The sequence below is a fragment of the Dipodomys merriami genome, unplaced genomic scaffold, assembly GCF_024711535.1.
Source record: "Dipodomys merriami isolate MVZ:Mamm:240054 unplaced genomic scaffold, mDipMer1.0.p SCAF_177, whole genome shotgun sequence".
NCBI classification, from domain to species: Eukaryota; Metazoa; Chordata; class Mammalia; order Rodentia; family Heteromyidae; genus Dipodomys; species Dipodomys merriami.
Window position 1 is genome coordinate 1,460,586 of NW_027203126.1, and position 24,793 is coordinate 1,485,378.

The 24,793-nt window shown below is 46.1% G+C and overlaps 1 protein-coding gene across 2 annotated transcripts in view; it reads left to right on the top strand.

Annotated features, from left to right (window-relative positions):
- LOC138829858 (stalled ribosome sensor GCN1) overlaps nucleotides 1-24,793 on the top strand; it is a 65,508-nt gene that overhangs the window by 8,052 nt on the left and 32,663 nt on the right. For both annotated transcript variants that reach the window (XM_070026417.1, XM_070026418.1), the window contains exons 4-26: nucleotides 596-727; nucleotides 1,188-1,296; nucleotides 3,449-3,547; nucleotides 3,629-3,763; nucleotides 4,767-4,835; nucleotides 4,972-5,080; nucleotides 5,623-5,697; nucleotides 6,390-6,518; nucleotides 6,974-7,024; nucleotides 7,378-7,476; nucleotides 7,699-7,872; nucleotides 10,837-10,989; nucleotides 12,667-12,759; nucleotides 15,063-15,138; nucleotides 15,278-15,437; nucleotides 16,095-16,284; nucleotides 16,390-16,514; nucleotides 17,166-17,344; nucleotides 17,903-17,996; nucleotides 21,717-21,830; nucleotides 21,945-22,143; nucleotides 22,879-23,034; nucleotides 23,467-23,648. In XM_070026417.1, the coding sequence (XP_069882518.1) occupies nucleotides 596-727; nucleotides 1,188-1,296; nucleotides 3,449-3,547; nucleotides 3,629-3,763; nucleotides 4,767-4,835; nucleotides 4,972-5,080; nucleotides 5,623-5,697; nucleotides 6,390-6,518; nucleotides 6,974-7,024; nucleotides 7,378-7,476; nucleotides 7,699-7,872; nucleotides 10,837-10,989; nucleotides 12,667-12,759; nucleotides 15,063-15,138; nucleotides 15,278-15,437; nucleotides 16,095-16,284; nucleotides 16,390-16,514; nucleotides 17,166-17,344; nucleotides 17,903-17,996; nucleotides 21,717-21,830; nucleotides 21,945-22,143; nucleotides 22,879-23,034; nucleotides 23,467-23,648 (2,902 nt within the window). The remainder of the gene's footprint in view (nucleotides 1-595; nucleotides 728-1,187; nucleotides 1,297-3,448; nucleotides 3,548-3,628; nucleotides 3,764-4,766; nucleotides 4,836-4,971; nucleotides 5,081-5,622; nucleotides 5,698-6,389; nucleotides 6,519-6,973; nucleotides 7,025-7,377; nucleotides 7,477-7,698; nucleotides 7,873-10,836; nucleotides 10,990-12,666; nucleotides 12,760-15,062; nucleotides 15,139-15,277; nucleotides 15,438-16,094; nucleotides 16,285-16,389; nucleotides 16,515-17,165; nucleotides 17,345-17,902; nucleotides 17,997-21,716; nucleotides 21,831-21,944; nucleotides 22,144-22,878; nucleotides 23,035-23,466; nucleotides 23,649-24,793) is intronic.

The window sequence follows — 24,793 nt, forward strand, 5'->3', positions numbered from 1 at the left end:
AGCCCCCAGTGCCTGGCTTGCCCTTACATTCTTTTTTTTTTTTTGGGGGGGGTCCAGTTGTGGGGCCTGAACTCTGGGCCTGGGCGCTGTCCCTCAGCTCTTCAGCTCAAGGCTAGCACTCTACCACTTGAGCCACAGTGCCACTTCTGGCCTTTTTCTTTTTGCTTATGTGGTGCTAAGGAATTGAACCCAGGGCCTCATGCATGCAAGGCAAGCGCTCTACCGCTGAGCCACCTTCCCAGCCCCCCTTATATTCTTTAATGGCTTATTTGCCCTGAAATTTTCACCTACTTTGAGAATTCTGGGAGGAAGTAAATTTAGCTATTTTTCTGATATTCCATCTCTCTCTCTTTTTTTTTTTTTGGCGGTCGTGGGGCTTGAACTCTGGGCCTGGGCGCTGTCCCTCAGCTCTTCAGCTCAAGGCGAGCGCTCTACCACTTGAGCTACAGTGCCACTTAATTTAGCTATTTTTCTAACTCTGAGCCACTGGACTATAATGCAGCTAGTTTTTCCCCACAAGAGACTAGTGCTTAGCCAGAGCAGCTCTGCTTAGGTGACCTGTCCATGTCACCTTTCTCCTTCATTCTTCCTCCAGAGATGCAGCCTCCCGCCGAGCCCTGCAGGCAGCCATCCAGCAGTTGGCTGAGGCCCAGCCAGAGGCCACTGCTAAGAACCTTCTGCATTCTCTGCAGTCTTCAGGCATTGGCTCCAAAGCAGGCGTTCCTAGGTAAGTGGTAAAAGTCATCTGGGTTGGTAGAGGCCTACTTAAGTAGGCTGATATAATTGAACCTTGTGGAGTATATGTGAGCTCCCCCGGCTCTTAGCCTACTGCACGTTGAATGCCTCCTGGAGTTGGCCCGCTCAGTGGAGAAAACTTCCTTCCTGAGGATGAGGGCAAGAATCAGTGGACACAAGGCACTGGATGGGGAAGCTGTCTTTTTCTTTTCTTTCTTTCTTTCTTTTTTTTTTTTTTAAATACTTCTAAGTGTCATGAAGAAGTCTGGCTAATGAGGCCTAGACTCTTGTCCTGAGTTGTCATAGATGAGTTGTGAGGGGTGAGTTTCAAGTTCTGCTCTGATAGATTAAGGAGGAATCCACTGTACGAGGCAGTGCCTTGGGGTTAACATTTGTCCAGGTAGAGACCACCGCTCTGCCCTCACTTGTCTCCTCCACCCTTCTCTTTGCAGTAAGAGCAGTGGCTCCGCAGCCTTGCTGGCCCTAACCTGGACCTGCCTTCTTGTGCGCATTGTCTTTCCCTCGAAAGCCAAGCGTCAAGGAGACATCTGGAACAAACTGGTAGGTTCCTGGATCTTTGGGGGGGGGGGTGTCAGCAAATAGAGGCTAATGATTAACCTCCCATGTGCAGAATGCTCTTGCCTCCAAGTGATTCAAATTGTTCCAAGGCATGTGACTAGGGGGTAAATGAATGCAATGAAATCCTTAATTAATTAATTTTTTGGGGGCTTGAACTCTGGGCCTGGGTGCTGTCTCTGAGCTCTTTTGTACCAAGCTAGTTCTCTATACCACTTTGAGCCATAGTGCTACTTCTGGTTTTCTGGTGGTTAATTGAAGATAAGAGTCTCATGAGTCACTTTCCTTTCTGGGCTGGCTTTGAACTGTGATCCTCAGATCTCAGCCTCCTGAGTAGCTAGAATTATAGGCCTGGGCCACCAGCATCCGGCATCGTTAGTACTTTTGACTTCTGAGTCAAGCACAGTGCTAAGCACTGGGAATATAGTGGTACGAAAAGCATGAGCTTTACCGTCATCACATGTGATGGAAGACAAGACAGCTCAGTGTGGAAAAGACAAACAAAAAGCAGGAAAATCAGAAAACACAAATACAATAACGTAGATCATAGGGACTGGGAAGGTGGCTCAGTGGTAGAGCGCTTGCCTTGAATGCATGAGGCCCTGGGTTCAATTCCTCAGCACCACATAAACAAAAAGAAAAAAGCCGGAAGTGGCGCTGTGGCTCAAGTGGTAGAGCGCTAGCCTTGAGCTGAAGAGCTGAGGGACAGCACCCAGGCCCAGAGTTCAGGCCCCACGACCGGACCCCCCCTCAAAAAAAAATGTAGATCATACCAGGTCTTTGTTTTTCTTCCCTTGATAATCATTCTTTTCCCTTTCCTTTTCTTCCTTTTTTTTTTTTTTTTTTTTTTGCTAGTCCTGGGGCTTGAACTCCAGGTCTGGGCACTGTTCCGGAGCTGCTTTTGCTCAAGGCTAGCACTCCAACCCTTGAGCCTTAGCACCACTTTTGGCTTTTTTTGTTTATGTGGTACTGAGGAATGGAACCCAAGGGGTTGATGCATGCTAGGCAAGCGCTCTACCACTAAGTCATATTCCCAGCCTTCCTTTTTTTTTTTTTCTTTTGGGTGCCAGTAGTTGGGCTTCAACTCTGCCTGGGTGATCCCTTAAAAGCTCAAGGCTGACACTCTATCACTTGAATCCTACTTTTAGTTCCAGCTTTTTGGTGGTTAATTGGAGAAGAGTCTTAGGGACTTTGTGCCAGATTGACTTTGAACCTTGATCCTCAGATTTCAGCCTCCTGAGTAGCTACTATTTCATATGTGCAACTAGCATCTGACTGTTTTCTGTTTTGCTTATTCTGGGACTTATACTCACTTTTGATGCTTTACCAGTTGAACCTTGACTCTAGCCCATCATTTTTCCTATATTTGCATTTCATTGTTGAAATGAAGTTAATGGAGTAGAATTGTCGTGATGAGTTTTGGTTCCTCTCTTTTACTGGGCCTTGAACTCAGGATCTAGTTGCTGTTTCTTAGCCTTTTCATTCAAAGCTGGTGTTCTACCACTTGACAGCTCTACTTTTGGCTTTTTAATGGTTAATTAGAGGTAGAAGTCTTTACTGCCCAGGGCTGGCTTTGAACTATGATCCTCAGCCTTCTGAGTAGCTAGGATTACAGACATGAGCCAGTAGCACCAAGCCTTAAGTTTTATTTTTTTTTAAGTTCCAAAAAATAGTTTGAGGCCAGCTTAGCCTGTGTAGTGAGTTTGAGGTTCAAGGCCAGCCTGAACTACATAGTAAGATCCTGTCTTTCGTGTGGGTTTGTGATATGTATTTGTGAAATAGGCCCCCTTTTCTTGCACAATACCTGTCTTACTGGAGTTGTGTGTTCACTTAGGTCATTGTTTAATATATTTTTTTCTCCCTCTGGACTATTAAGTTCCAGAGCAGCATTGTGTTTTGCCTTGTTTCCCATGTGCCTTTGTTGTCTGACTCACAGAAGGTGCTTAGTAAATACTAAATAAACACTTCAGTGAACCACATGATTAAAGGAAGGCGATCAGGCTGGAGTTGTGGAAGAGGTGTTATGGAGTTAAAGCCATAATGTAGAGGACCTGCTGAAGGTCACTGGCAGACTATGGGATTGTGGGAACCCTGCTTCCATGTCACATCCTGACCTAAGTCTTCCTGGCCCTGGCAGGTGGAGGTGCAGTGTCTGCTGCTGCTGGAGGTGCTGGGTGGCTCCCACAAGCATGCTGTGAATGGTGCTGTGAAGAAGCTCACCAAGCTGTGGAAAGAGGTGATGATGGCGGCAGGAGGTGCAAGGTGGTTCTTCTGTGCCTGACCCACCATCTGATCTACCCTCTTTTCACTTCTTCAGAACCCTGGGCTGGTGGAACAGTACTTGTCAGCTATTCTCAGCCTAGAACCCAACCAGAACTATGCTGGCATGCTGGGGCTGCTGGTGCAGTTTTGCACAAGTCACAAGGAAATGGTCGTGGTCAATCAGCACAAGGCAAGTGCCAGGCATGGTGGCTTTAGGTTTGTCACATCATAGATGCAATAGAATGAAGGAAAGGGAACTTACTTTACCTTGAGTTGCTTGCCTCGTGTCATGCTTGTTGGTTTTTCATGAGACCCTGGCCTTTTGCAATGATAATGAACTTCAATGAATTGGCAGGTTTTTTCTGCAGTTCTGGCTCGTGAATTAGAGCCTAGTTGTGGCATGATATTTTGTTTATTCATGTAGGCATTTATTCACACCCTCATTGGGCAGCTGCCAAACACTGCCAATTGTTGGGGATCTAGCAATATATAAGGGATCCCTGTAGAAGTGAATCTGAGAAGGAATTTGATATTAGACAGATGATCGTCTAGTTAATTATAATGGTGATAAGTGCTGTAGGGGAAAATGCAAGAAGCTGTGATACTGTACAGCTGGAGGACCTGACCTAGGGAACACGTCTCCATAATGAAGGGAGTTTGAGAGTAAAGAGGCGAGGAAGAGCACTTTAGGCACAGAAGGAGCATCTGGGGTGCAGGTGGGGTTGGAGAGACAGGAGTATGTGAGGTATAAACTGGGAGTAGACAGCCTTAGAAGCCATGTCAAGACTATTGGACTTTCTCCTAGGGGTATGGAAAGCCGTGGAAGGGGGCTGGGAAGGTGGCTAAGGTAAAGTGCTTGCCTAGCATGCATGAAGTCCTGGGTTCGATTGCTTAGTATCACATAAACAGAAAAAGCTGAAGTGGTGTTGTGGTAGATTGCTAGCCTTGAGCAGAAAGAAACTTAGGGACAGTGCCCAGGCCCTGAGTTTAAGCCCTAGGACTGGACCCCCAAAAAAGAAAGGAAGCCATGGAAGGCTTTTAAATAGATTGGCAGGAGCGACCAGAGCTCTGCTTACCACAGATTTTATAGCATTGGTTTGTGGTTTTTGGAGGCGCTGACAAGAAGGACCTATTAGACTTACAGTCAGATATTTCCCAGGATCAGGGTGTAGTAAGGTCTCTGTGTTCTCCAGAGTGCACTGCTGGATTTTTATGTGAAGAATGTCCTGATGAGCAAAGTGAAGCCTCCAAAGTACCTGCTGGTGAGTGGGCAGCCTACCTTATTCACTGAGACAAGTTAATGAGACAAGTCTCACTTCAGATGTCAGATATCTGCATTACCTTTTTATCTCGATCTGTTCCTGCGATGGCTTGGCCCTGATTCTTTTCTCTTTGTAGGATAACTGTGCTCCTTTGCTCAGATACATGACCCATTCTGAGTTCAAGGATTTGGTACTGCCCACCATTCAGAAGTCTTTATTGAGGAGTCCAGAGAATGTAATTGAAAGTAAGTTTGTATTGAGCAGGATGGTGAAGGGGATGTTTTTTTCTATTCCCTATGCTTGGCAGCAGGAGGCTTGTGTGTTGGGGAGGGGGAGATGTCATCACAGTTAACCTTGTTAGGATTGCAGGAAATAAACCAGAGACACTTTTCGGAAATTCATGAGCTTACTTGTTAGAAGAATGTGTAAAAGTGTTGTTACTTAGAGTGCTGCATATATTGTAAAGTTTCAGGAAGCCTTTGGGAGACCAAATTAACAGCTTCTTTTGACTTGGTCTGAGGGTGGTATTTGAACTGTGAAGTATGATGGTTAAGTCTCTGCTTTGCTTATCTTGGTAATAAGTATCAGGCTTTTTTTTTTTTTTAAATTTAAACAGACTGGGATAAGTATACAGCTTTCCAGTAGAGCTTTTGTTTAGGCAGCCCTGTAGAAGTAACTCTTTTGTTCTGTGGCCAAACAGTAGGCCTGGTGATATTTGCTAGGGAATAGGGCAAAAATAGGCCATGATCCTTGAGACTGATAAAGGCCATGCTTTCTGTCCCCTTAGCCATCTCTAGTCTGCTGGCATCAGTGACGCTTGATCTCAGCCAGTATGCCCTGGATATCGTGAAAGGCCTGGCTAGTGAGTATTCGAACCTCCGGGCTGCCCCCTGACATACCTTGGGTTTGATTGTACTTGTCATAATTCTTAGTGAAAAGTGGTTAGAAGATAGCAGTTTAGAGATAATACTTTTTTGTTGTTTGTTTTTTTATGCCTGTCCTCAGGCTTGAACTCAGCCTGGGCCATCCCTGAATTACTTTTTCTCAAGGCTGGCGCTCTACCACCTGAGCCACAGTGATACTTTTATCTTTTTCTGAGTAGTGGTATATTTGAGATAAGAATCTCATGGGGGGCTGGTAAGGTGGCTCAGTGGTAGAGTGCTTGCCTTGCATGCCTGAGGCCCTGGGTTCGATTCCTCAGCACCACATAAGCAAAAAGAAAAAGGCCAGAAGTGGCGCTATGGCTCAAATGGTAGAGTGCTAGCCTTGAGCTGAAGAGCTGAGGGATAGCACCCAGGCCCAGAGTTCAGGCCCCATGACCGGACCCCCCCCAAAAAAAGAATCTCATGGACTTTCTTGCCCAGGTTGGCTTCAAACTGTGTGCTCAGCTAGAGATAATACTTTGAACTTTACTTAACTCAGGCAGAGTTTCTTTCTAGAGGTCCTTTACAATGAGAACAAACAGGAGTGAAATGCTGGGAGGCTGGGGAAGACAGATTAAGTCTGGTATGTTCAGCTGCTGACAGTCCCTGAGCAGTGGCTCTGTGTGTCCAGATCAGCTGAAATCCAACAGTCCCCGCCTGATGGACGAAGCTGTGCTGGCCTTGCACAACCTGGCCCGCCAGTGCAGTGATTCCTCAGCTATGGAGACTCTGACCAGGCACCTATTTGCAATCCTTGGAGGTGAGCAGGCCTTCTTGGCCCTGGAAATGGCCAAGGTTTATTCCCCCAGCATTCCCCAGGATCTGGTGGGGACTTGATTCCTGAGTCTGCTTGTTGGTAGGGTTGTGTAGTAGGGTTGGTAGGCTTGTGGGACATGCATGAGGTGATTTCAGTGTTTTTAAGTAACTTTGCATGTTAGGAAAACAAACAGAAATACACTGCGACACTGATGAAGTCTTACGTATTAGGAACTTGAGTGATTTAGAACATTTTTTCTTTATATTTTTTCTATTAGATTTTCTTTTAAGAACAGTGCTTCTTAGAAAACAAAAGGCTAATAAATGTCATTTTTAGACCCAATTCACATTAGAAAAGCATTTTGGAGTCTATATCATATATGATCTCATGAGTGTACTGTTCACTCCTTGGGAAAATGGGGATGACATGAATTTGAACCTTTACTTCCCTCCTCTCAGGCTCAGAAGGAAAACTAACCATTGTAGCCCAGAAGATGAGCGTCCTCTCAGGTAGGGGATTTCTCCCTGGATTGTGCAAGTGTGGTGTAGTAATGGGGGAGGTTAAAGTAACTCACAGGTAAGGCGAGTCCTTTGAATCCTGACCTCTCTGACAGTGTTGGCTGTGCCAGCCTGCCTTCCAGGACTCTGCTGCCTGCCTGCGTGGCAAGAGGCCTGGCTTCTATAAAAGGCAAGATTGTGAAGGGAGAATTGAAGGAGGGTTAATAATGACCAGGGGAGAAGCATGGCTGCCGGGGGACCCCAAAGTGGTCTATGACCTGGTGTGCTGAGATGGCAGTGGCAGGAAGACTTGCCTGCTGTGGTTTTGTGCAGATGAGAGGCTGAACAGGGAATCTGCCTTTCAGGGATTGGGAGTGTCAGTCATCACGTGGTGTCAGGGCCTTCTGGACAAGTCCTGAATGGGACCGTGGCTGAGCTGTTCATCCCATTCCTCCAGCAGGAAGGTAATTCTTCAGCATGGGGAGTGTGTGGTCCACACCGATCCTTGACCATTTAAGGCCTTCCATAAGCCCCTTCTTCAGCCTACCTCCAGCTGGCAAGACCGGGAACGGTCTAAAATGTCACTGCTTCCTTCTCTAGCACTCTGTCTTGCTTTCTTGTGCTGTTTCTAATGATTTGATGTGGTTATAATGTCAAACTGACTGGCTTGGTGCTGCTTGCCCTAGTTCATGAAGGCACTTTGGTACATGCTGTCTCTGTCCTGGCTCTCTGGTGCAACCGGTTCACTACAGAAGTTCCCAAGAAGCTAATTGACTGGTTCAAGAAAGCTTTCAGCCTTAAAACTTCCACCTCTGCAGTGAGACACGCTTACCTGCAGTGCATGCTGGCCTCCTTCCGAGGTAAGTGATCTTTAGACCAGTGTCGAGACCACCTCTGTAGGGTTGGACAAGTCTTCAGGACATTATCACTATTCTAGGCTTTTTTTCCCCCTCCTCTTTCCCTCTTTCCTTCTTTCCTTCCCTCCCTCTTTCTCCCTTTTTGTGTTGGTACCTGGCCCTGAGTGGGAAAAGCTAAGTAAGAACATGTAACCTTGAGTTCAAGCCCTGTTACTCAAAAAAAAAAAACTTTAAAAAGGAAAAGAAAAATGTCTTTGCCAGTTGCCAGTAGCTTATGTTTGTAATCCTAGCTACTCAGGAGGCTGACATATGAAATTGTGATTCAAAGCCAGACTGGGCAGGAAAATCTGTAAGATTCTTATCTCCAGTTAACTACAAGAAAAGCTAGAAATGAAGCTGTGGCTCAAGTAGTAGAGCACAAGCCTTGAGAAAAAAGGTGGAGGGATAGGTCTTGAGTTAAAGCCCCAAACTGACACACTTTGAATCGAGAACAATCTATCCATCTTTTCTGAAAACGTATCATCAGTCATAGGTTATCTTCACATAGTGATTTATGAGGTTATGCAAAGCCACAGAGTATGCTGATTAAAGTCATAGGTGCTCATGTGTGTAATAGTCAATACTACCTTAGTGAACTCATGTCTTCAATTTGAAAACTGTATGTACATATATATATATATATATATATATATATATATATATATATATATATAATTATATATATCGGTTTGCATTTTTGCCACTTTGCTCAATCTTGTTGCTCTACCACTTGAGCAACAGGTCCACTTCCAGCTTTTTGTTGACTAATTGGAGATAAGAGTTTCATGGACTTTTTTACTTGGCCTGGCTTTGAGTCATGAGAATGAGCACTGGCTCCCAGCTTCAGTATGAAATATTCTGATACATTGTGAATAGTTATAAAAATGAGTTAGTGTTAATTAAAAATATATAGTGGTTTTTAAATTTGTTTTTGATTGGGGCTTGAACTTGAGGTCTGGGGGCTGTCCCTAAGCTCTTTCGCTCAAGGCTAGCACTCTACCACGTTGAGCCACAGTGCCACTTCTGGTTTTCTGGTAGTTAGTTGGAGATAGTCTCACGAACTTTCCTGCCCTAGCTGGATTTGAATTATGATCCTCAAATCTCAGACTCCTGAGCAGCTAGGAAAACAGACATGAGCCACCAGCATCTGGTTAAAAGTATATAGTTTTTATAGTTTGAACTGCATATGTACATTTATCTATGTATGTATGTATATATGTATGCATGCATACATACATGTATTTATGTATATATGTATGTATTTTCTATTGGTTGTGGGGCTTGAAATCAGGGCCTGGGCACTCAGCTCAGGCACTGGCCTGAGCTCTTTTGCTCAAGACTAGCACTCTATCTCTTTGAGCCACAGCTCCGATTCTGGTTTTCTGATGATTAATTGAAGATAAGAGTCTCACTGACTTTTCTGTCCATGCTGGCTTTGAATTGTGATCTTCAGATCTCATCCTCCTAAGTAGATAGGATTATAGGCATGAGCCACCAGCACCTATCTGGTTTCTCTTTTTTTTTTTTTTTTAGTTGGTCCTGGGGCTTGAACTCTGGGCTTGGGTGCTGTCTCTGCGTTCTTCAGCTCAAGGTGAGCACTCTACTGTTTGAGCCACAGAGCCACTTCCGGTTTTCTAGTCGTTTATTGGAGATAAGAGTCTCACGGACTTTCCTGCGCAGGCTGGCTTTGAACCGAGATCCTCAGATCTCAGCCTCTTGAGTAGCTAGGATTACAGGTGTGAGCCACCGGCGCCCAGCTTTTTGGTTTCTCCTTTTAAAAATGAATTTGTAGCTGGGTGCTGGTGCTCATGCCTATCATCCTAGCTGCTCAGGAGGCTGAGGTCTGAGAATCATGGTTCAAAGCCGGCAAAGGAAAGTCCTTGAGACTCTTATCTCCAATAAACCACTAGAAAACTGGAAGTGGCACTGTGGCTAAGTGGTGGAGAGCTCGCCTTGAGCTGAAGAGTGCAGGTACAGTGCCCAAGCTCAGAGTTCAAGACCCACAACTGACCAAAAAAAAAAAAAGAATTTGTAGGCTGGGAAGGTGGCTCAGTGGTAGAGCGCTTGCCTTGCATGCCTGAGGCCCTGGGTTCGATTCCTCAGCACCACATAAGCAAAAAGAAAAAAGCTAGAAGTGGTGCTGTGGCTCAAGTGGTAGAGTGCTAGCCTTGAGCTGAAGAGCTGAGGGACAGCGTCCAGGCCGAGTTCAGGCCCCACGACTGAACCCCCCCCACCCCAAAAAAAAGAATTTGTTAGACACCTTGGCACTGATTTCAAGTCCTAGTACCAGCGTACACACTAAAAAGAGTTTATTTTAAAAAGCTTTTAAGGCAGGTTTTCAGATTTGGAATTTGGATCCAAAGGTGGTCTGTCTGGTATGGGGGAAGAATACCACATTGGCATTCATAGGTTTAATGTTGGCACTGGCTCTGTGTCAACCAGCTGTGAGGCCTTGGACAATTTATCTCTGTTTTCTTACCTATCAGATTAATAAGGATTAATTAGGATTAATGAATAAGGGTTAATAAGGATCCTTCTATCTCTAATGTCTGTATGGTTTGATTTAAGTCCCAATTTCTAACTTAAGTTCTTTATAGTATTTAACAGTAAACTGAAGGTTTTGTTTTGTTTTTTGGCTCTGGGGTCTGAACTCTGGGCCTAGGCGCTGTCCCTCAGCTCTTCAGCTCAAGCCTAGCGCTCTACCACTTGAGCCATAGCACCACTTCTGGCTTTTTCTGCTTAAGTGGTGCTGAGGAATTGAACCCATGGCCTCATGCATGCAAGGCAAGCACTCTACCACTGAGCTACCTTCCCAGCCCTAAATTAAAAGGGTTTTAGCAGTTTAGATGTGAATAACTCCTTTCTCCAAGTGATCTTGCCACCCTGGAGCTCAAGATGTTTTGTAAGGTGTTGGTCCTCTCTCCACAGGTGACACATTGTTGCAGGCACTGGATTTACTGCCCTTGCTCACTCAGACAGTGGAGAAGGCAGCTTCCCAGAGCACTCAGGTTCCCACCGTCACTGAAGGGGTTGCTGCAGCCTTGCTGCTCTCAAAGCTTTCTGTGGCTGATTCACAGGCTGGTAAGGATCCATAGATGTTGAGGATAGTAGATAATAAGGGTCCTTGGATGCAGTGCCTTTTGGCATCAGCTCACCAGCTATAGGCTGGGTCATAATGAGAAGGCAACCAGAGGACTCTGACCATCCTTTGCTCTTGTGCTCCAGAATGTGGATTTGGAGATGATGCTAAATGGATCTGTGTTTGGTATCAGCACTTTCTGTCTTCATTAAGCATATATTCATAGGATACAAAATGGTATGACAAATTTGCTTTAGTTCTAAGTTCCCCTCTTTAGACTATGTTACCAGTTTTTGTTTTTTTTTTTTGGGTCCGGTTGTGGGGCCTGAACTCTAGGCCTGGGCGCTGTCCCTCAGCTCTTCAGCTCAAGGCTAGCGCTCTACCATTGGAGCCACAGTGCCACTTCTGGCTTTTTTCTTTTTGCTTATGTGGTGCTGAGGAATCGAACCCAGGGCCTCATGCATGCAAGGCAAGTGCTCTACCACTGAGCCACCTTCCCAGCCCTATGTTACCAGTTTTGTGTCCAGATGTGGTCAATTTGTAATGAAACATGGGGGGGTAACATAAGATATACACCGTACTATATTACATACAATACCATCTTTGAAATGATTACAGATATTATGACAGAAAGAGCCTTCTCATTCTTTTTTTGTAGTTCTCTAGTCCATATTTTATTAGTTCACCATTACTTAGCTTTCTGTTGCTATGACAGAGTCCCTGAGAAAATCAGCAAAAAGGAGTTTTTATGCTTTTTTTTTTTTTTTTTCTGTCGGTCATAGGGCTTGAACTCTGGGCCTGAGCACTGTCCCTCATCTCTTCAGTTCAAGGCTAGCACTCTACCACTTGAGCCACAGTGCCACTTCCAAGTAAAGGAATAAAGGTTATTTTGGCTCATGGTTTCAGAAGCTTCATTTTGTACTTAGTTGTCCCATTATCTTTGAACCTGTACTGAATCAGCGCACATGTATATATATACACCCAGGGACCTCACTTGGTCTTCTAGGAATTTACTATTTCCTGAGTGCCATAGGCTGGGGAACAAGTCTTTAGCACATGGGCCTTTGGGAGACCCTGTGGATCCGACTGTCACAATCTCCTACTCCTTGCATGTGCACATGCCTGACCTTATTCCTGTGGTGAGAAGTAGAGTTCAGCTCTGCATATATTACTGTGTGTCCCCTATGAATATGGAGGGCCAGGCTGCAGTGATAGAGAGAGTAGATACAGAGTGGTGAACATGACCTCACCATCTCATAGCAGGGTGCTTACTCTGTCAAGAAGCAGGAAGATAACAATGTACTTCATTGTAAAATGTAGCACTAGGACAGTTTGAGGGAGAGTATTAGTATGAGTAATGGGAAAGACTTTATGGGGAAGGAAGCATTTGAACTGGATCCATGAGGACCTAGACAGTCCCAATTGTGGAGTACAGGGAGAGTTGTGATGTATGAACCTAAAGTATTGACAGAGTAGGTAAAGAGGAATTTCCGAGGAGAAGCCACTTGTGTGGGCTCCTGCAGGCAGCATGAGTTCATTCTCAAAGGAAGAGCAATGCAACCCTAGGAATGATCCAGCCAGTGAGGCTCCCTCACAAAACCTGTCCCAGCAGCTTCAGGTTTTAGACCTCGGTCCTCCATTGTGCACTGTGTCATGGTCTGACCCTTGGTTTCTTGTAGAGGCCAAATTAGGCAGCTTTTGGCAGCTGGTCGTGGATGAGAAGAAGCAGATTTTCACTTCAGAGAAATTCCTACTCTTGGCTTCCGAGGATGGTGAGTTGCTTGGAACTAAGTTTTGGCCACAAGAAAGGACTTGTTTGTCCCTGACCAGCTGTTCAGCCAGTCACTTCTACAAAAGCCAAAGATCTGGCCAGCAGTTGGGCTGTGGTCAGAATGAATTCATTCCTGTGGGAGTGTCGGGATCAGGAAGCTAGGGGAATCTAGGAGAACTGTGGAGTCAGAACAGTGACACTCTCTGAGCTGTGATACCAGCTGTAATGATAGCTGGTTAGATAATTGGTGCGCTCTTATATTAGAGGTTGCTGAGAAGCACTTGGAGAGCGCAATCGGCTCTACTCCCCCATTAGGAGATACAAACTACCAGTTTCTACCCTAGCAGAAAAGAAATAACTGATCTCCAAATGTGTGTGCAAAATTCTAGGTTGCCTTAGAGGAGTCTGCCACTAATTAGTGATTTGAAAATTCTTTTGACTCACAAATCACAACACCCCATTAATGAGCTGCAACTGTTAGTCACTTCCTGGTTTTTAAGAATTTTTATTAAAAAAAAATACATTCAGATAATTCAAAAGTAAAAAGATGTAAGAGGCTACACTAACAATTACACTCCTGCTTTGATCTGTGGTCACCCAGTTCTCCTGATTATAGATAAACAGTTTTACCAGATGCTTTTATATTCTCTCTCTCTTTCTCTTTCTCCTCTTTCTTTCTTTCTCACACACATATGTGTATATATGCACACACATAAGTATTTTTTTTTTTTTGCTTATGTGGTGCTGAGGAATCGAACCCAGGGTCTCAGGCATGCAAGGCAAGCGTTCTACCACTGAGCCACCTTCCCAGCCCCACACATAAGTATTTTTATATGTAGTTGTCTACCTTTTTTTTTCCCCCTGGTCTTAGGCTTGAACTCAGGACGTGGGCACTGTCTTTGAGCCTCTCTGTGCTCAAGGCAAGTGCTCTACCACTGGAGCCACAGTGCCACTTCTGGCTTTTTCTCTTTATGTGGTACTGAGGAATCAAACCCAGGACTCCATGCATGTTAGGCAAGCACTCTACCACTAAGCCATATTTCTAGCCCCTTGCCTATCTTTTTTTTTTTTTTTTTTCCTGTTGGTCATGGGGGCTAAACTTTGGGCCTGGGCGCTGTTCCTCAGCTCTGCAGCTCAAGGCTAGCACCCTACCACTTGAGCCACAGTACCACTTCTGGCTTTTTTCTGCTTATGTGGTGTTGAGCAATTGAACCCAGGGTCTTAGGCATGCGAGGCAAGCACTCTACCACTGAGCCAACTTCCCAGCCCCCTTGTCTGTCTATTTTACACAGTTTTGTGCCTGTTGTATCCACTATGTTTTCGTTTTTTCTTTTTCTTTTTTTTTTTTTTTTTTGGGTCCGGTCGTGGGGTCTGAACTCTGGGCCTGGGCGCTGTCCCTCAGCTCTTCAGCTCAAGGCTAGCGCTCTACCACTGGAGCCACAGCGCCACTTCTGGCTTTTTTCTTTTTGCTTATGTGGTGCTGAGGAATTGAACCCAGGGCCTCATGCATACAAGAAAAGCTCTCTACCACTGAGCCACCTTCCCAGCCCTCTATATGTTTTCTAGAGTGGGAAATCTGTCCATATCTTGTGTATGAGGCCCTTAGTTTTGAACTTCATAGTAGATTTTTCAAAAAAAAATTTGATCCTTTTTTTTTTTTTTTTTTCCAGAAGGTTCAACTGTGGCACCCAGGCTGGGTGACTTCCTGGATGCTCCTGCCTTGACCTCACAAATGCTGAGGTTGCAGGCAGGTACCACCCTATGTGGCTAGTGATTTATTTATTTTTACGTAAAATATAATTTTTTATTGTTATTAAGGAATTATACTTAGGGGTCACTATTTCATAAGTCAGGTAATGAATACATTTCTTTTTGTACAATGTCACTCCTTTAGTGATTTTTTTGTTATGTTGGTCATGGGGTTTAAACTCCTGACTTGGGTTCTGTCCCTGAGCTCTTTTGCTTATGGCTAGTAGTCTACCACTTTGAACACAATGTCACTTCAGGTTTTCTGATAAAAGTCTCATGGGGACTTTTTTGCCCAGGCTGGCTTTGAATCACGATCCTTAGATTTCAGTCTCCTGAGTAGCTAGGATTACAGATGTGAGCCACGAGTGCCCTGCTTAGTAATTATTTTAATTATTAAAATAAGAATATATCTTATTCTGAAATTTATGTGTGAAAAATGAACTGTCACTTCCTATCTATATTGTGGGTTTAACAGTTTATTCTAGTGATAGAGAAAGACATTTAGCTATTGAAAAATAAAAGCCCAACACTTTCCACTGTTTCTTCTTCTTGTAGCCCTTTGTACTGTGTTGCATTTGACCGAAAGACTTTTTCTTGACCACTCGCATAGACTCACCGGCAACAAAGTTCTGTACGTGAAGGTTGCTTATTTTATCCCTTGGTTGAACAAGGCAAGCCTTTGCAGGGTGTGGAGGAGTGGGATGTGGTGGGTGGGCTGTGGAAAGCCTTGCTCCCTGGTGTTCCAGTATGATCTGTCCCTATGCTTGCAGGCAGTACTACCGGGCCTTGGTGGCAGTGCTCCTGAGCCGCACCTGGCACGTGCGTAGGCAAGCTCAGCAGACGGTTCGGAAACTGCTGTCCTCTCTCGGGGGCTTTAAGCTTGCCAGTGGCCTCCTGGAGGAGCTGAAGAATGTCCTCACGTCTCACAAGGTGAGGTTGTATGGAGCCTAGACTAGAGCTTTGTTCAGCCAGTTCATTGATTTATATGTTGGGGTTTTAGTTGGGCCACTCCTGGACTGTTCTCATTCAGACCTTAAGGGATACCAGAATCTTCTGCTTTGCCCTTGAGCTCTTATAACATCTTTCATACAATTCCTTATCATTTTAGAGACCATTTTAACCCTTTCCATGCCATTTGATACATGGCTCATCCTTTTCCTCTTTGAATCTTTGTTCTTTTATAGTTTTAAAGCATTTTAATAAACTTTAACATACTTTCTACCAGTCTCCCTTTTGGTTTTTCACAGTACCTTTCAAGTCAGATAGGATTTAGGACACTTATTTTTTCATATGAGCTGAGATGACTTGCACAGGGTCTCCCAGTCAGTATTGGGAGGAATTTGGGAATAGACTATGTTTCACTGCTTTCCTCCATAAGCTAGTGACAGATATGTAGGTATGGGCAGATCTCGTGGACCAGTTGTCCATTTTCTTCCCTGTATAGGCTTTTTAGGTGGGAAGTCGCACTATCTTGGCGCATCTAACAGCCTGTGGGAGAGCACAGTGTGAATGAGAGATGCATTGTCACTGGTAGGTTTCCTGCATGGGGCTGAAAGCCCTGGGAACTCATACATTGTTTCCATGTAGGTGCTGCCCTTAGAAGCTCTTCTGACTGATGCTGGGGAGATGACCGAGACAGGAAAGGCCTATGTGTCTCCACGAGTCCTGCAGGAGGCTCTGTGTGTCATCTCTGGGATCCCAGGACTCGAGGGTGATGTCACTAGTACGGAACAGCTGGCCCGGGAGATGCTGATCATCTCCCATCACCCATCCTTAGGTCTGTGGCTATCGTGGGTATGGGAGTGGGAGATACTGTCAGACTTCATTGGGCAGGGTGAGAGTAGGCTGGGAAGAAAGCTTCAAGGAGGCCCTTCTCTTGCAGTGGCAGTACAGTCTGGACTCTGGCCAGCACTTCTCACCAAAATGAAGATTGACCCTGAAGCCTTCATCACCAGGCAGTTGGATCAGATCATTCCCAGGATTGCCACACAGAGTCCCCTGAACCAGGTGATGGACACATGAGCTGGTTCAGGCTTTTGGTTGGAAATGGAGGGCACAAAAAGGAGGGGCTGTGATAAGCTGTGGGCTTGGATCCTTAGTTGTAAGTGACAGAAATATAAATACATTTAAGCACCAAAGGGAACTTCCTTATTTACCTGTGAAATCAAGGATACGACTAGCTGGGTCTGATGGTGCTAGAGTCAGCTGATGTTGCTGGGATTGTACATCCTCAGTCTTTCTTACTGGTAGAAGGGGGCTGCTAGTGTTCTGTGCTCATACCTAGTCTCATCAGCTCCAGCTGGCATGGGTCTCCTTGGTCAGCCTGACTCAAATTCTGTCTTGACTTTTCTTAGTCTGGGTCACGTGCACAACTCTGGAAAGGATCGGGGGGCTCCACTTGGAGGTTGAGGGTGTAGAACAAGTTTGTGTGTTCTCCTTCTTCCCTCAAATCAGAGTGCTGTTAGCAGACTAAGGCCAAGGCATAAAAGCTTGTTTACTACAGAAGGCACAAGCCACAGTTGTCCACTCTGGTGAGCAGTACTCGGAAAGAACAAGGCAGAGATAAGGGGGCCAACTGCCAAGGACATTGAGGTGTTGTGGGACTGAGTTTTGGTGCTGGCTTGGCACAGACTGATTCTGTCTGTATTTATCTGGCAGTCTTCCATGAATGCCATGGGCTCCCTTTCCATCTTGTCCCCGGATCGGGTCCTTCCACAGATCATCAGTACTATCACTGCCTCTGTGCAGAACCCTGCACTGCGCTTGGTGACTCGGGAGGAGTTTGCCATCATGCAGACTCCTGCCGGGGAGCTGTTTGACAAATCCATCATCCAGAGGTAAGATTCACTGACAGTCATAGTTGCCTTTCCTGCACCAACCCTAATTTTCTTGCTTGTATGATAGAGACAACACCTCTTTTGTAGGGTCATTGTGAAGAACAAACAAGACAACCTGTCTATTGGGCAGATACCTTATTGGTTTTAGGTCCTAAGACCTAAAAAAAATGCCAGTGTATGACTTAGCACCATCCTGGCTAGCTGGATACCAGGCGTGATGGTGTATGCTTACAATGTTAGCACTTGGGAGGCTGACAGAAAGATGTGATTTCCAGGCTGGCCTGGGCTACATAGAGACCCTATCTACATTGAGACCCTGCCTCAAAAAATGTAAAAAAAAAAAAAAAGGGAGAGGGGGAAAAAAAAGTAAAAAAGTTAGTTGGAACTGAAGGGTGTATAGCTCAGTGGTCGAGTACTTGGCTAGCATACAAAAGGTCCTGAGTTCAGTGTCCACCACAAAAGGAAAAAAAAAATTAAAGCTAACAGTGATTTCATGGCTAGTGGGAGGCTGAAGAGCTTGGTGTTTTCTTTCAGGCTAGCTAATCACTTGTATTTTAGTGCTCAGCAGGACAGCATAAAAAAGGCCAACATGAAACGAGAGAACAAAGCTTATTCCTTCAAGGAGCAGATCATTGAGCTGGAGCTGAAGGAGGTGAGTCCACAGAGGCATCTGATAGGGCTGCTGAGCGTGGTGGCCCTGAGATCACCAAGGCTCTGCTACACAAAGGCTTCCCCATGAGACCCAGGGCACATGCCACTGCTCTCCGATCACACTCTCTTGACCCTTCCTCTGCCCCCACTCAAGGCAAACCGGTTTCTCACTTAAGTACTGTTGCTCAGTTTCATGCCTGTCTCCCTTCTTGAAGGCTAGGCCCCATTTGACTCAACCTTGGAGGCTAGATTGTACTTCTCTTTGATATCTCAGTCTATACAAGCCCTTCTCAGAGCGGCTTCCTTATACCCACCTATCTCTCTTTCAAATACCATACATTGGTTTACTAGTTGTATAAGGGGGAGGAGGGCTTTATTGTAACATTTACACACACACATTCATACAATGTTATGAATATATCAACCTTATTCCCTCTCACTATTCCCTATCACATTTCCCTCTTTCCAGCAGTTCCACCGGTTTTTTGTTTTTGTTTCTTTTTTTTTTTTTTGGGTCCAGTCCTGGGGCCTGAACTCTGGGCCTGGACGCTGTCCCTCAGCTCTTCAGCTCAAGGCTAGCGCTCTACCACTTGAGCCACAGCTCCACTTCCGGCTTTTTTCTTTTTGCTTATGTGGTGCTGAGGAATTGAACCCAGGGCCTCAGGCATGCAAGGCAAGCGCTCTACCACTGAGCCACCTTCCCAGCCCCCTTTTGTTTCTATTTTTAAAATTTTATTGTCAAGGTGATATAGAGAGGGGTTACGGTTATATAAGTGAGGTACCAGTTTTCATTGTTGTGTTTCATACATGTGAACACACTGCTTCAATTATCTTCATATCATACTCATTCCTTGTGACTATTCTGATGCTCTGCTATCTTGTTTGTATTTGCTCACTTGTTTCTTGTTTACTTTCACCCATTAAAATGCTAGTGCCCTGAGAGAAAGGACTTTTAATGGTTCCCCTGCAGTCCTCTTTTCCCCTTCCCATCTAGAATAGTGTGTGGCATGATGATGTAGGTGCTCAATTAAGGGTGAGTGATTCCTGCCTTATGGTCTTCAGCCACCTGAGCAGGTTTTTCCCAGTGTTGGAGAGTGAGAGTGATTCTTTTTTTTTTTTTTTTTTTGTTGGTCGTGGGGCTTGAACTCTGGGCCTGGGTGCTGTCCCTCAGCTCTTCAGCTCAAGGCAAGCGCTCTACCACTTGAGGTACAGCGCCTCTTCCGGTTTTCTGGTGGTTTATTGGAGATAGGAGTCTCATAGTCTCTCCTGCCCGGGCTGGCTTTGAACCGCAATCCTCAGATCTCAGCCTCCTGAGTAGCTAGGATTACAGGCGTGAGCCACCAGCGCCCGGCTTGAGAGTGATTCTTGCCTTATAGTCTTCCAGCACCTGAGCAGGTTTTTCTCAATGTTGGAGAACTTTTGTAGAGAACATCTGGGCATGTGCTGGGAAGGTGGCTCAGTGGTAGAGCACTTGCCTTGCATGCCTGAGGCCCTGGGTTCGATTCCTCAGCACCACATAAGCAAAAAGAAAAAAGCTGGAAGTGGCGCTGTGGCTCAAGTGGTAGAGTGCTAGCCTTGAGCTGAAGAGCTGAGGGACAGTGGCCAGGCCCAGAGTTCAGGCCCCACGACCGGACCTCCTCCCCCCCCCCAAAAAAAAAAAAAGAAAGAACATCTGGGCAGGAGGGCAGGGACGGGGAGAGGAGGAAGGCTGTTCTGAATATAAAGCCATGTGGCCACCACAATACCCATTAGAGATAATTGAGAGCTCTTTTATTTCTCTAATGTATTTCTCTTCTTGCCTTTTTTTTTTTTTGGTCGGTCGTGGGGCTTGAACTCTGGGCCTGGGCACTGTCCCTCAGCTCTTCAGCTCAAGGCGAGCGCTCTACCACATGAGCTACAGTGCCACTTCCGGTTTTCTGGTGGTTTATTTGAGATAGGAGTCTCACAGTCTCTCCTGCCCGGGCTGGCTTTGAACCGTGATCCTCAGATCTCAGCCTCCTGAGTAGCTAGGATTACAGGCATGAGCCACCAGCGCCCGGCTTCTTCTTGCCTTTGTTAGCAGAAAGTATAGTTAAAATTTGCTTCTTGCTGGATACAGTTATAATCCCAGTTACTTGGAAGAGGAGTGGAAAGAAGGAAGCCAGGCCAGTTCTGAGCAAAAATTCAAGAACCCAGCTGGGCGCTGGTGGCTCACGCCTGTAATCCTAGCTACTCAGGAGGCTGAGATCTGAGGATCGTGGTTCAAAGCCAGCCCGGGCAGGGGAGACCGTGAGACTCCTATCTCCAATAAACCACCAGAAAACCGGAAGTGGCGCTATAGCTCAAGTGGTAGAGCGCTCGCCTTGAGCTGAAGAGCTGAGCGACAGCGCCCAGGCCCAGAGTTCAAGCCCCACGGCCGACAAAAAAAAAAAAAAAAAAAAAATTCAAGAACCCATAAAAAAAAAAAAAGAAACAACAAAACCTAAGCTGGGTGCTGGTAGCTCACACTGGTAATCCTTGCTACGTAGGAGGTTGAAATTAGATCATGATTCAAAACCAGCCTGGGCAGGAAAGTCCATGAGACTTTTTTTTTTTTTTGCCAGTAATGGGGCTTGAACTTGGCCTGGGCACTTTCCCTGAGCTGCTTTTGCTGAAGACTAGCACTCTACCACTTGAGCCACAGCACCACATCTGGCCCTTTCTGTTTAGTACTGAGGAACAAAACCCAGGGCTTCATGCATGCTAGGCAAGCATTTACTACTAAGCCACATTCCCAGCCCCTCCATGAGACTTTTATCTCCAGTTAACCAGCAAGAAGCCTGAAAGTCAGGGTGTGGCCTAAGTAGTAGAATGTCAGCCTTGAGTAAAAAAGCTAAGGGATATGCCAGGTGCCAGTGGCTCATGCCTATAATCCTAGCTACTCAGGCTGAGATCTGAGAATTGTGATTCAAAGAAAGTCCATGAGACTTTTATCTCCAATTAACTACCAAAAAGACAAAAATGGTACTGTGGCTCAAAGTGGTAAAGCACTAGCCTTGAGCAGAAAAGCTCACTGAGGGCTGGGAAGGTGGCTCAGTGGTAAAGTGTTTGCATGCATGAAGCCCTGGGTTCGGTTCCTCAGCATCAAGTAAGCAGAAAAAGCCGAAGTGATGATGTGGCTCAAGTGGTGGAGCGCTAGCCTTGAGCTGAAGAGCTATGGGTCAGCGCCCAGGCCCAGGCCCAGGCCCAGGCCCAGAGTTCAGGCCCAGGACTGACCCAAAGGAATAAAAAAAAAAGCTCACTGACAGTTCCTAGGCTCTGTATTTAAATGCTAGTACTGGTGCGAGCACATGTGCACTTGTATGCATACACGTACGTGTTCGTGCATGCGCACACGCGCGCACACACACACACACACACATTCACATACACAAACACAAAGTAAAAGAGGCTGAGTATGTGGTTCATGGAGTAGGTTGTTGGCCTAGCAAACTTGAGGCCCTCATTCCAAACCCTATTACTGCCAAAAAGATTGGCCAAATTTGTTTTTATTTTGCTTTTTTACTTTTGTCTCTGTACTGTACTCATCCAGTGGCCATGGACTTTATAGTCATGGTGGGAAGCCACATGGGTGGGTTTGTGGACCCCAGGCCCAGACTTAGAGCTGGTGGTATTCTCTGTGGAAGCAAGCTTGCCTTCCTCCGGTAGAGAGGCAGGTCTGTTCCCTGGAGGTGGAATTGGTTTGCTAACTCTGATCCTTCAGGAGATAAAGAAGAAGAAAGGCATAAAAGAGGAGGTGCAGCTGACCAGCAAGCAGAAGGAAATGCTGCAGGCCCAGCTGGACAAGGAGGCACAGATCCGGAGACGACTACAAGAGGTAAGTGTGACCACTGCATGCCCTTGGTTGAAAGTACTCAATGACTTAGTCCCATTTCTTGCTGTCATAGAGTGGGGCCCTGTTGACCTGCCCTCTGGTTGACTCTGCTTACAGCTGGATGGGGAGCTGGAGGTGGCATTAGGACTGCTAGACACCATCCTGATCAAGAACCCGTCTGGCTTGACCCAGTACATCCCTGTTTTGATCGACTCCTTCTTACCCTTGCTGAAATCTCCTTTGGCTGCTCCCAGGATCAAGAGCCCCTTCCTGTCTTTGGCAGCTTGTGTTATGCCCCGTAGGCTCAAGGCTTTGGGTTAGTCCTTATTCACTGACTGTGGGGATGGCCCAGGGTAGTATGGGAGTTCGGCTGGGATGCCCCTAAGTGCTTGTGGAGAGGCATTTGGTAATCTAAGCTGCTGAATTTTGTTTCTACGTGGAAGCAGCCTGTGAAACCTCCAACTGGATGTGCTCAGGAGTGACATGTGTCTCCTCTCCATTTTGCATCCTCTCTGCCTTCACTCTGAGGAACAGGTTTTAGATGCTATTTGGCATCTTATCTTTCTTTAGCAATTTTTTTTTTTTTTTTAAGATGCCAGGGATCAATCCCAGGGCCTTATACATGCTAGGCAAGCAGTCTGCCAACTAAGCCATACCCCCAGCCCTCTAGCAAATTTAAAACTAGGAAATTAGAAACTCAATGGTATTGAGGATGATTTGCTGCAATGTGGCCAGTCATTGCTGCCCAGAGCTCCTGAGCAGCCATGCATTAGGTATACGAGTACAATCCCAGCATTCAGGGAGCTGAGGCAGGAGGATTGTGAGTGCCACATAAGCCTGGGCTACATAAAGAACAAAAACATCCTCACAAGGATAGCTTCTGCCCATTTCCTTACCCTTGGACAATATCACAAAGACAAAGTGAGAGATTAGATTGAAGAAAGGGATTATATTCAGAGGACTAGGTGCCTCTGCCCTGGACCCCTAATTTGTGTCAGGGCCAGATTCTGCACCTTGTGTGGGTCACTCCTTCTCGGGTCTCTTTCCACAGGCATTTTGGTGAGCCATGTGACACTGCGCCTGCTAAAGCCAGAGTGTGCTCTGGATAAGTCCTGGTGCCAGGAGGATCTGTCAGTGGCTGTGAAGAGAGCAGTGACTCTGCTGCACACTCACACAATCACCAGCAGGGTGGGCAAGGGCGAGCCAGGTAAGAGACTGGATGGGGCCAGGGACACAGGATGGAAGGGCTGGTATGCAGAGTGCTAGAGGATTACGTGTTGCCTAGACTTCCTGAGTCTGTAGCCTTGGGCAAGCAAGTCTTCTTTCCTGGCCTTGGTCTGAAAAATGAGGATTGGACTAGGGAGGGCATTTGAGTCCAGTCCTGGTATTCTGTGAGTCACTGTGACTCTATTCTATCCATTTTTCTGTCAAGTCACACATTCTGGAAGTGGGCCGTGTTGTGGGTAAAAGTAGGATCAGCTTTAGTTTTGGACTGCCAGCCATCATCCCTGTGTAGTAATGGATGCTTCCAGTGTCAGAAGGGCCTCCAGTTTTCCTCTCCTCTTCCCTGAAGCTACATGGGCAGCTGTGGTCCAGGTCCAGCCCACTCCAACATCCTGTGTTCTACTTGGTATTACAGATGCTGCACCCCTGTCTGCACCAGCCTTCTCCTTGGTCTTCCCATTGTTGAAGATGGTGCTTACTGAAATGCCCCACCACAGCGAGGAGGAGGAGGAGCAGATGGCCCAGATTCTCCAGATCCTCACTGTTCATGCTCAGCTGAGGACCTCCCCTGACACCCTTCCTGGCCGTGTGGACGAGGTTGGCATGAAGCTCTGTTACTCCTTGGTTTGAGGGGACCTCAGGAAGGCAGGTGCTCATGACACTTTAAAACCCATAAACAGTTCTGGTGAGGAAATAGAAGAGGTGTTTATACCTATGGTAGCAGCTCACATGGTGTGGTGAGTGGCTTAATGCAAAAATGAGTCATGCTGCTTTTACATGACTAGCTATGCCAGGTTTCCATCTCTTTCAGTGTGTACCACCTGATTTATTGATTTTACCAGTTACATAAGAGTCTACACTGTGCATACACCGTGTGTGTGTGTGTGTGTGTGTGTGTGTGTGTGCGCGCGCGTGCGTGCGTGTGTTCATGGGACCTGAACTCTGGGCCTGGGTGCTGTCCTTCAGCTCAAGTGTAGCACTCTGCCACTTGAACCACAGTGCCCTTCCAACTTTTTCTGCTTATGTAATGCTGAGGAATCGAACCCAGGGCCTCATGCATGCAAGGCAAGCACTCTACCACTGAGCCACCTTCCCAGCCCCAAGTCTGAGACTCTTATCTCCAATTAACCACCAGAAAGCCAGAAATGACTCTAGGGCTCAAAGTGGTAGAGCGCTCACCTTGAGCTGAAGACTCAGGACAGTGCCCAGGCCCAGAGTTCAAGCCCCCATGACCAACAAAATAAAATAAAAATTAAAATTAAAAAAAAATTTTTTTGTCGGTAGTGGAGCTTGAACTCTGGGCCTGAGTGCTATCCCTTAGCTCTTCAGCTCAAGGCTAGCGCTCTACCACTTGAGCCACAGCACCACTTCCAGCTTTTTCTACTTATGTGGTGCTGAGGAATTGAACCCAAGGCATGCCAGTGCTGGGAAGTTGGCTCAGTGGTAGAGTACTTGCCTTGCATGCATGAGGCCCTGGGTTTGATTCCTGGGTTTGATTCCTTAGTACCACATAAGCAGAAAAAGCTGGAAATGACGCTGTGGCTCAAGTGGTAGAATGAGCTGAAGAGCTGTGGGACAGCGCCCAGGTCCAGAGTTCAAGCTTCACAACCGACAAAAAAATTAAAAATATATATGTAAAGCTAAGTATTCATGTTTATGGCCCAACTATATTTCTAGTCTGAATTTCTAGTGAGCTTCAGTATTTAAATTCATGAGGATCATGGTTGGCTGGTGTGTGCCTG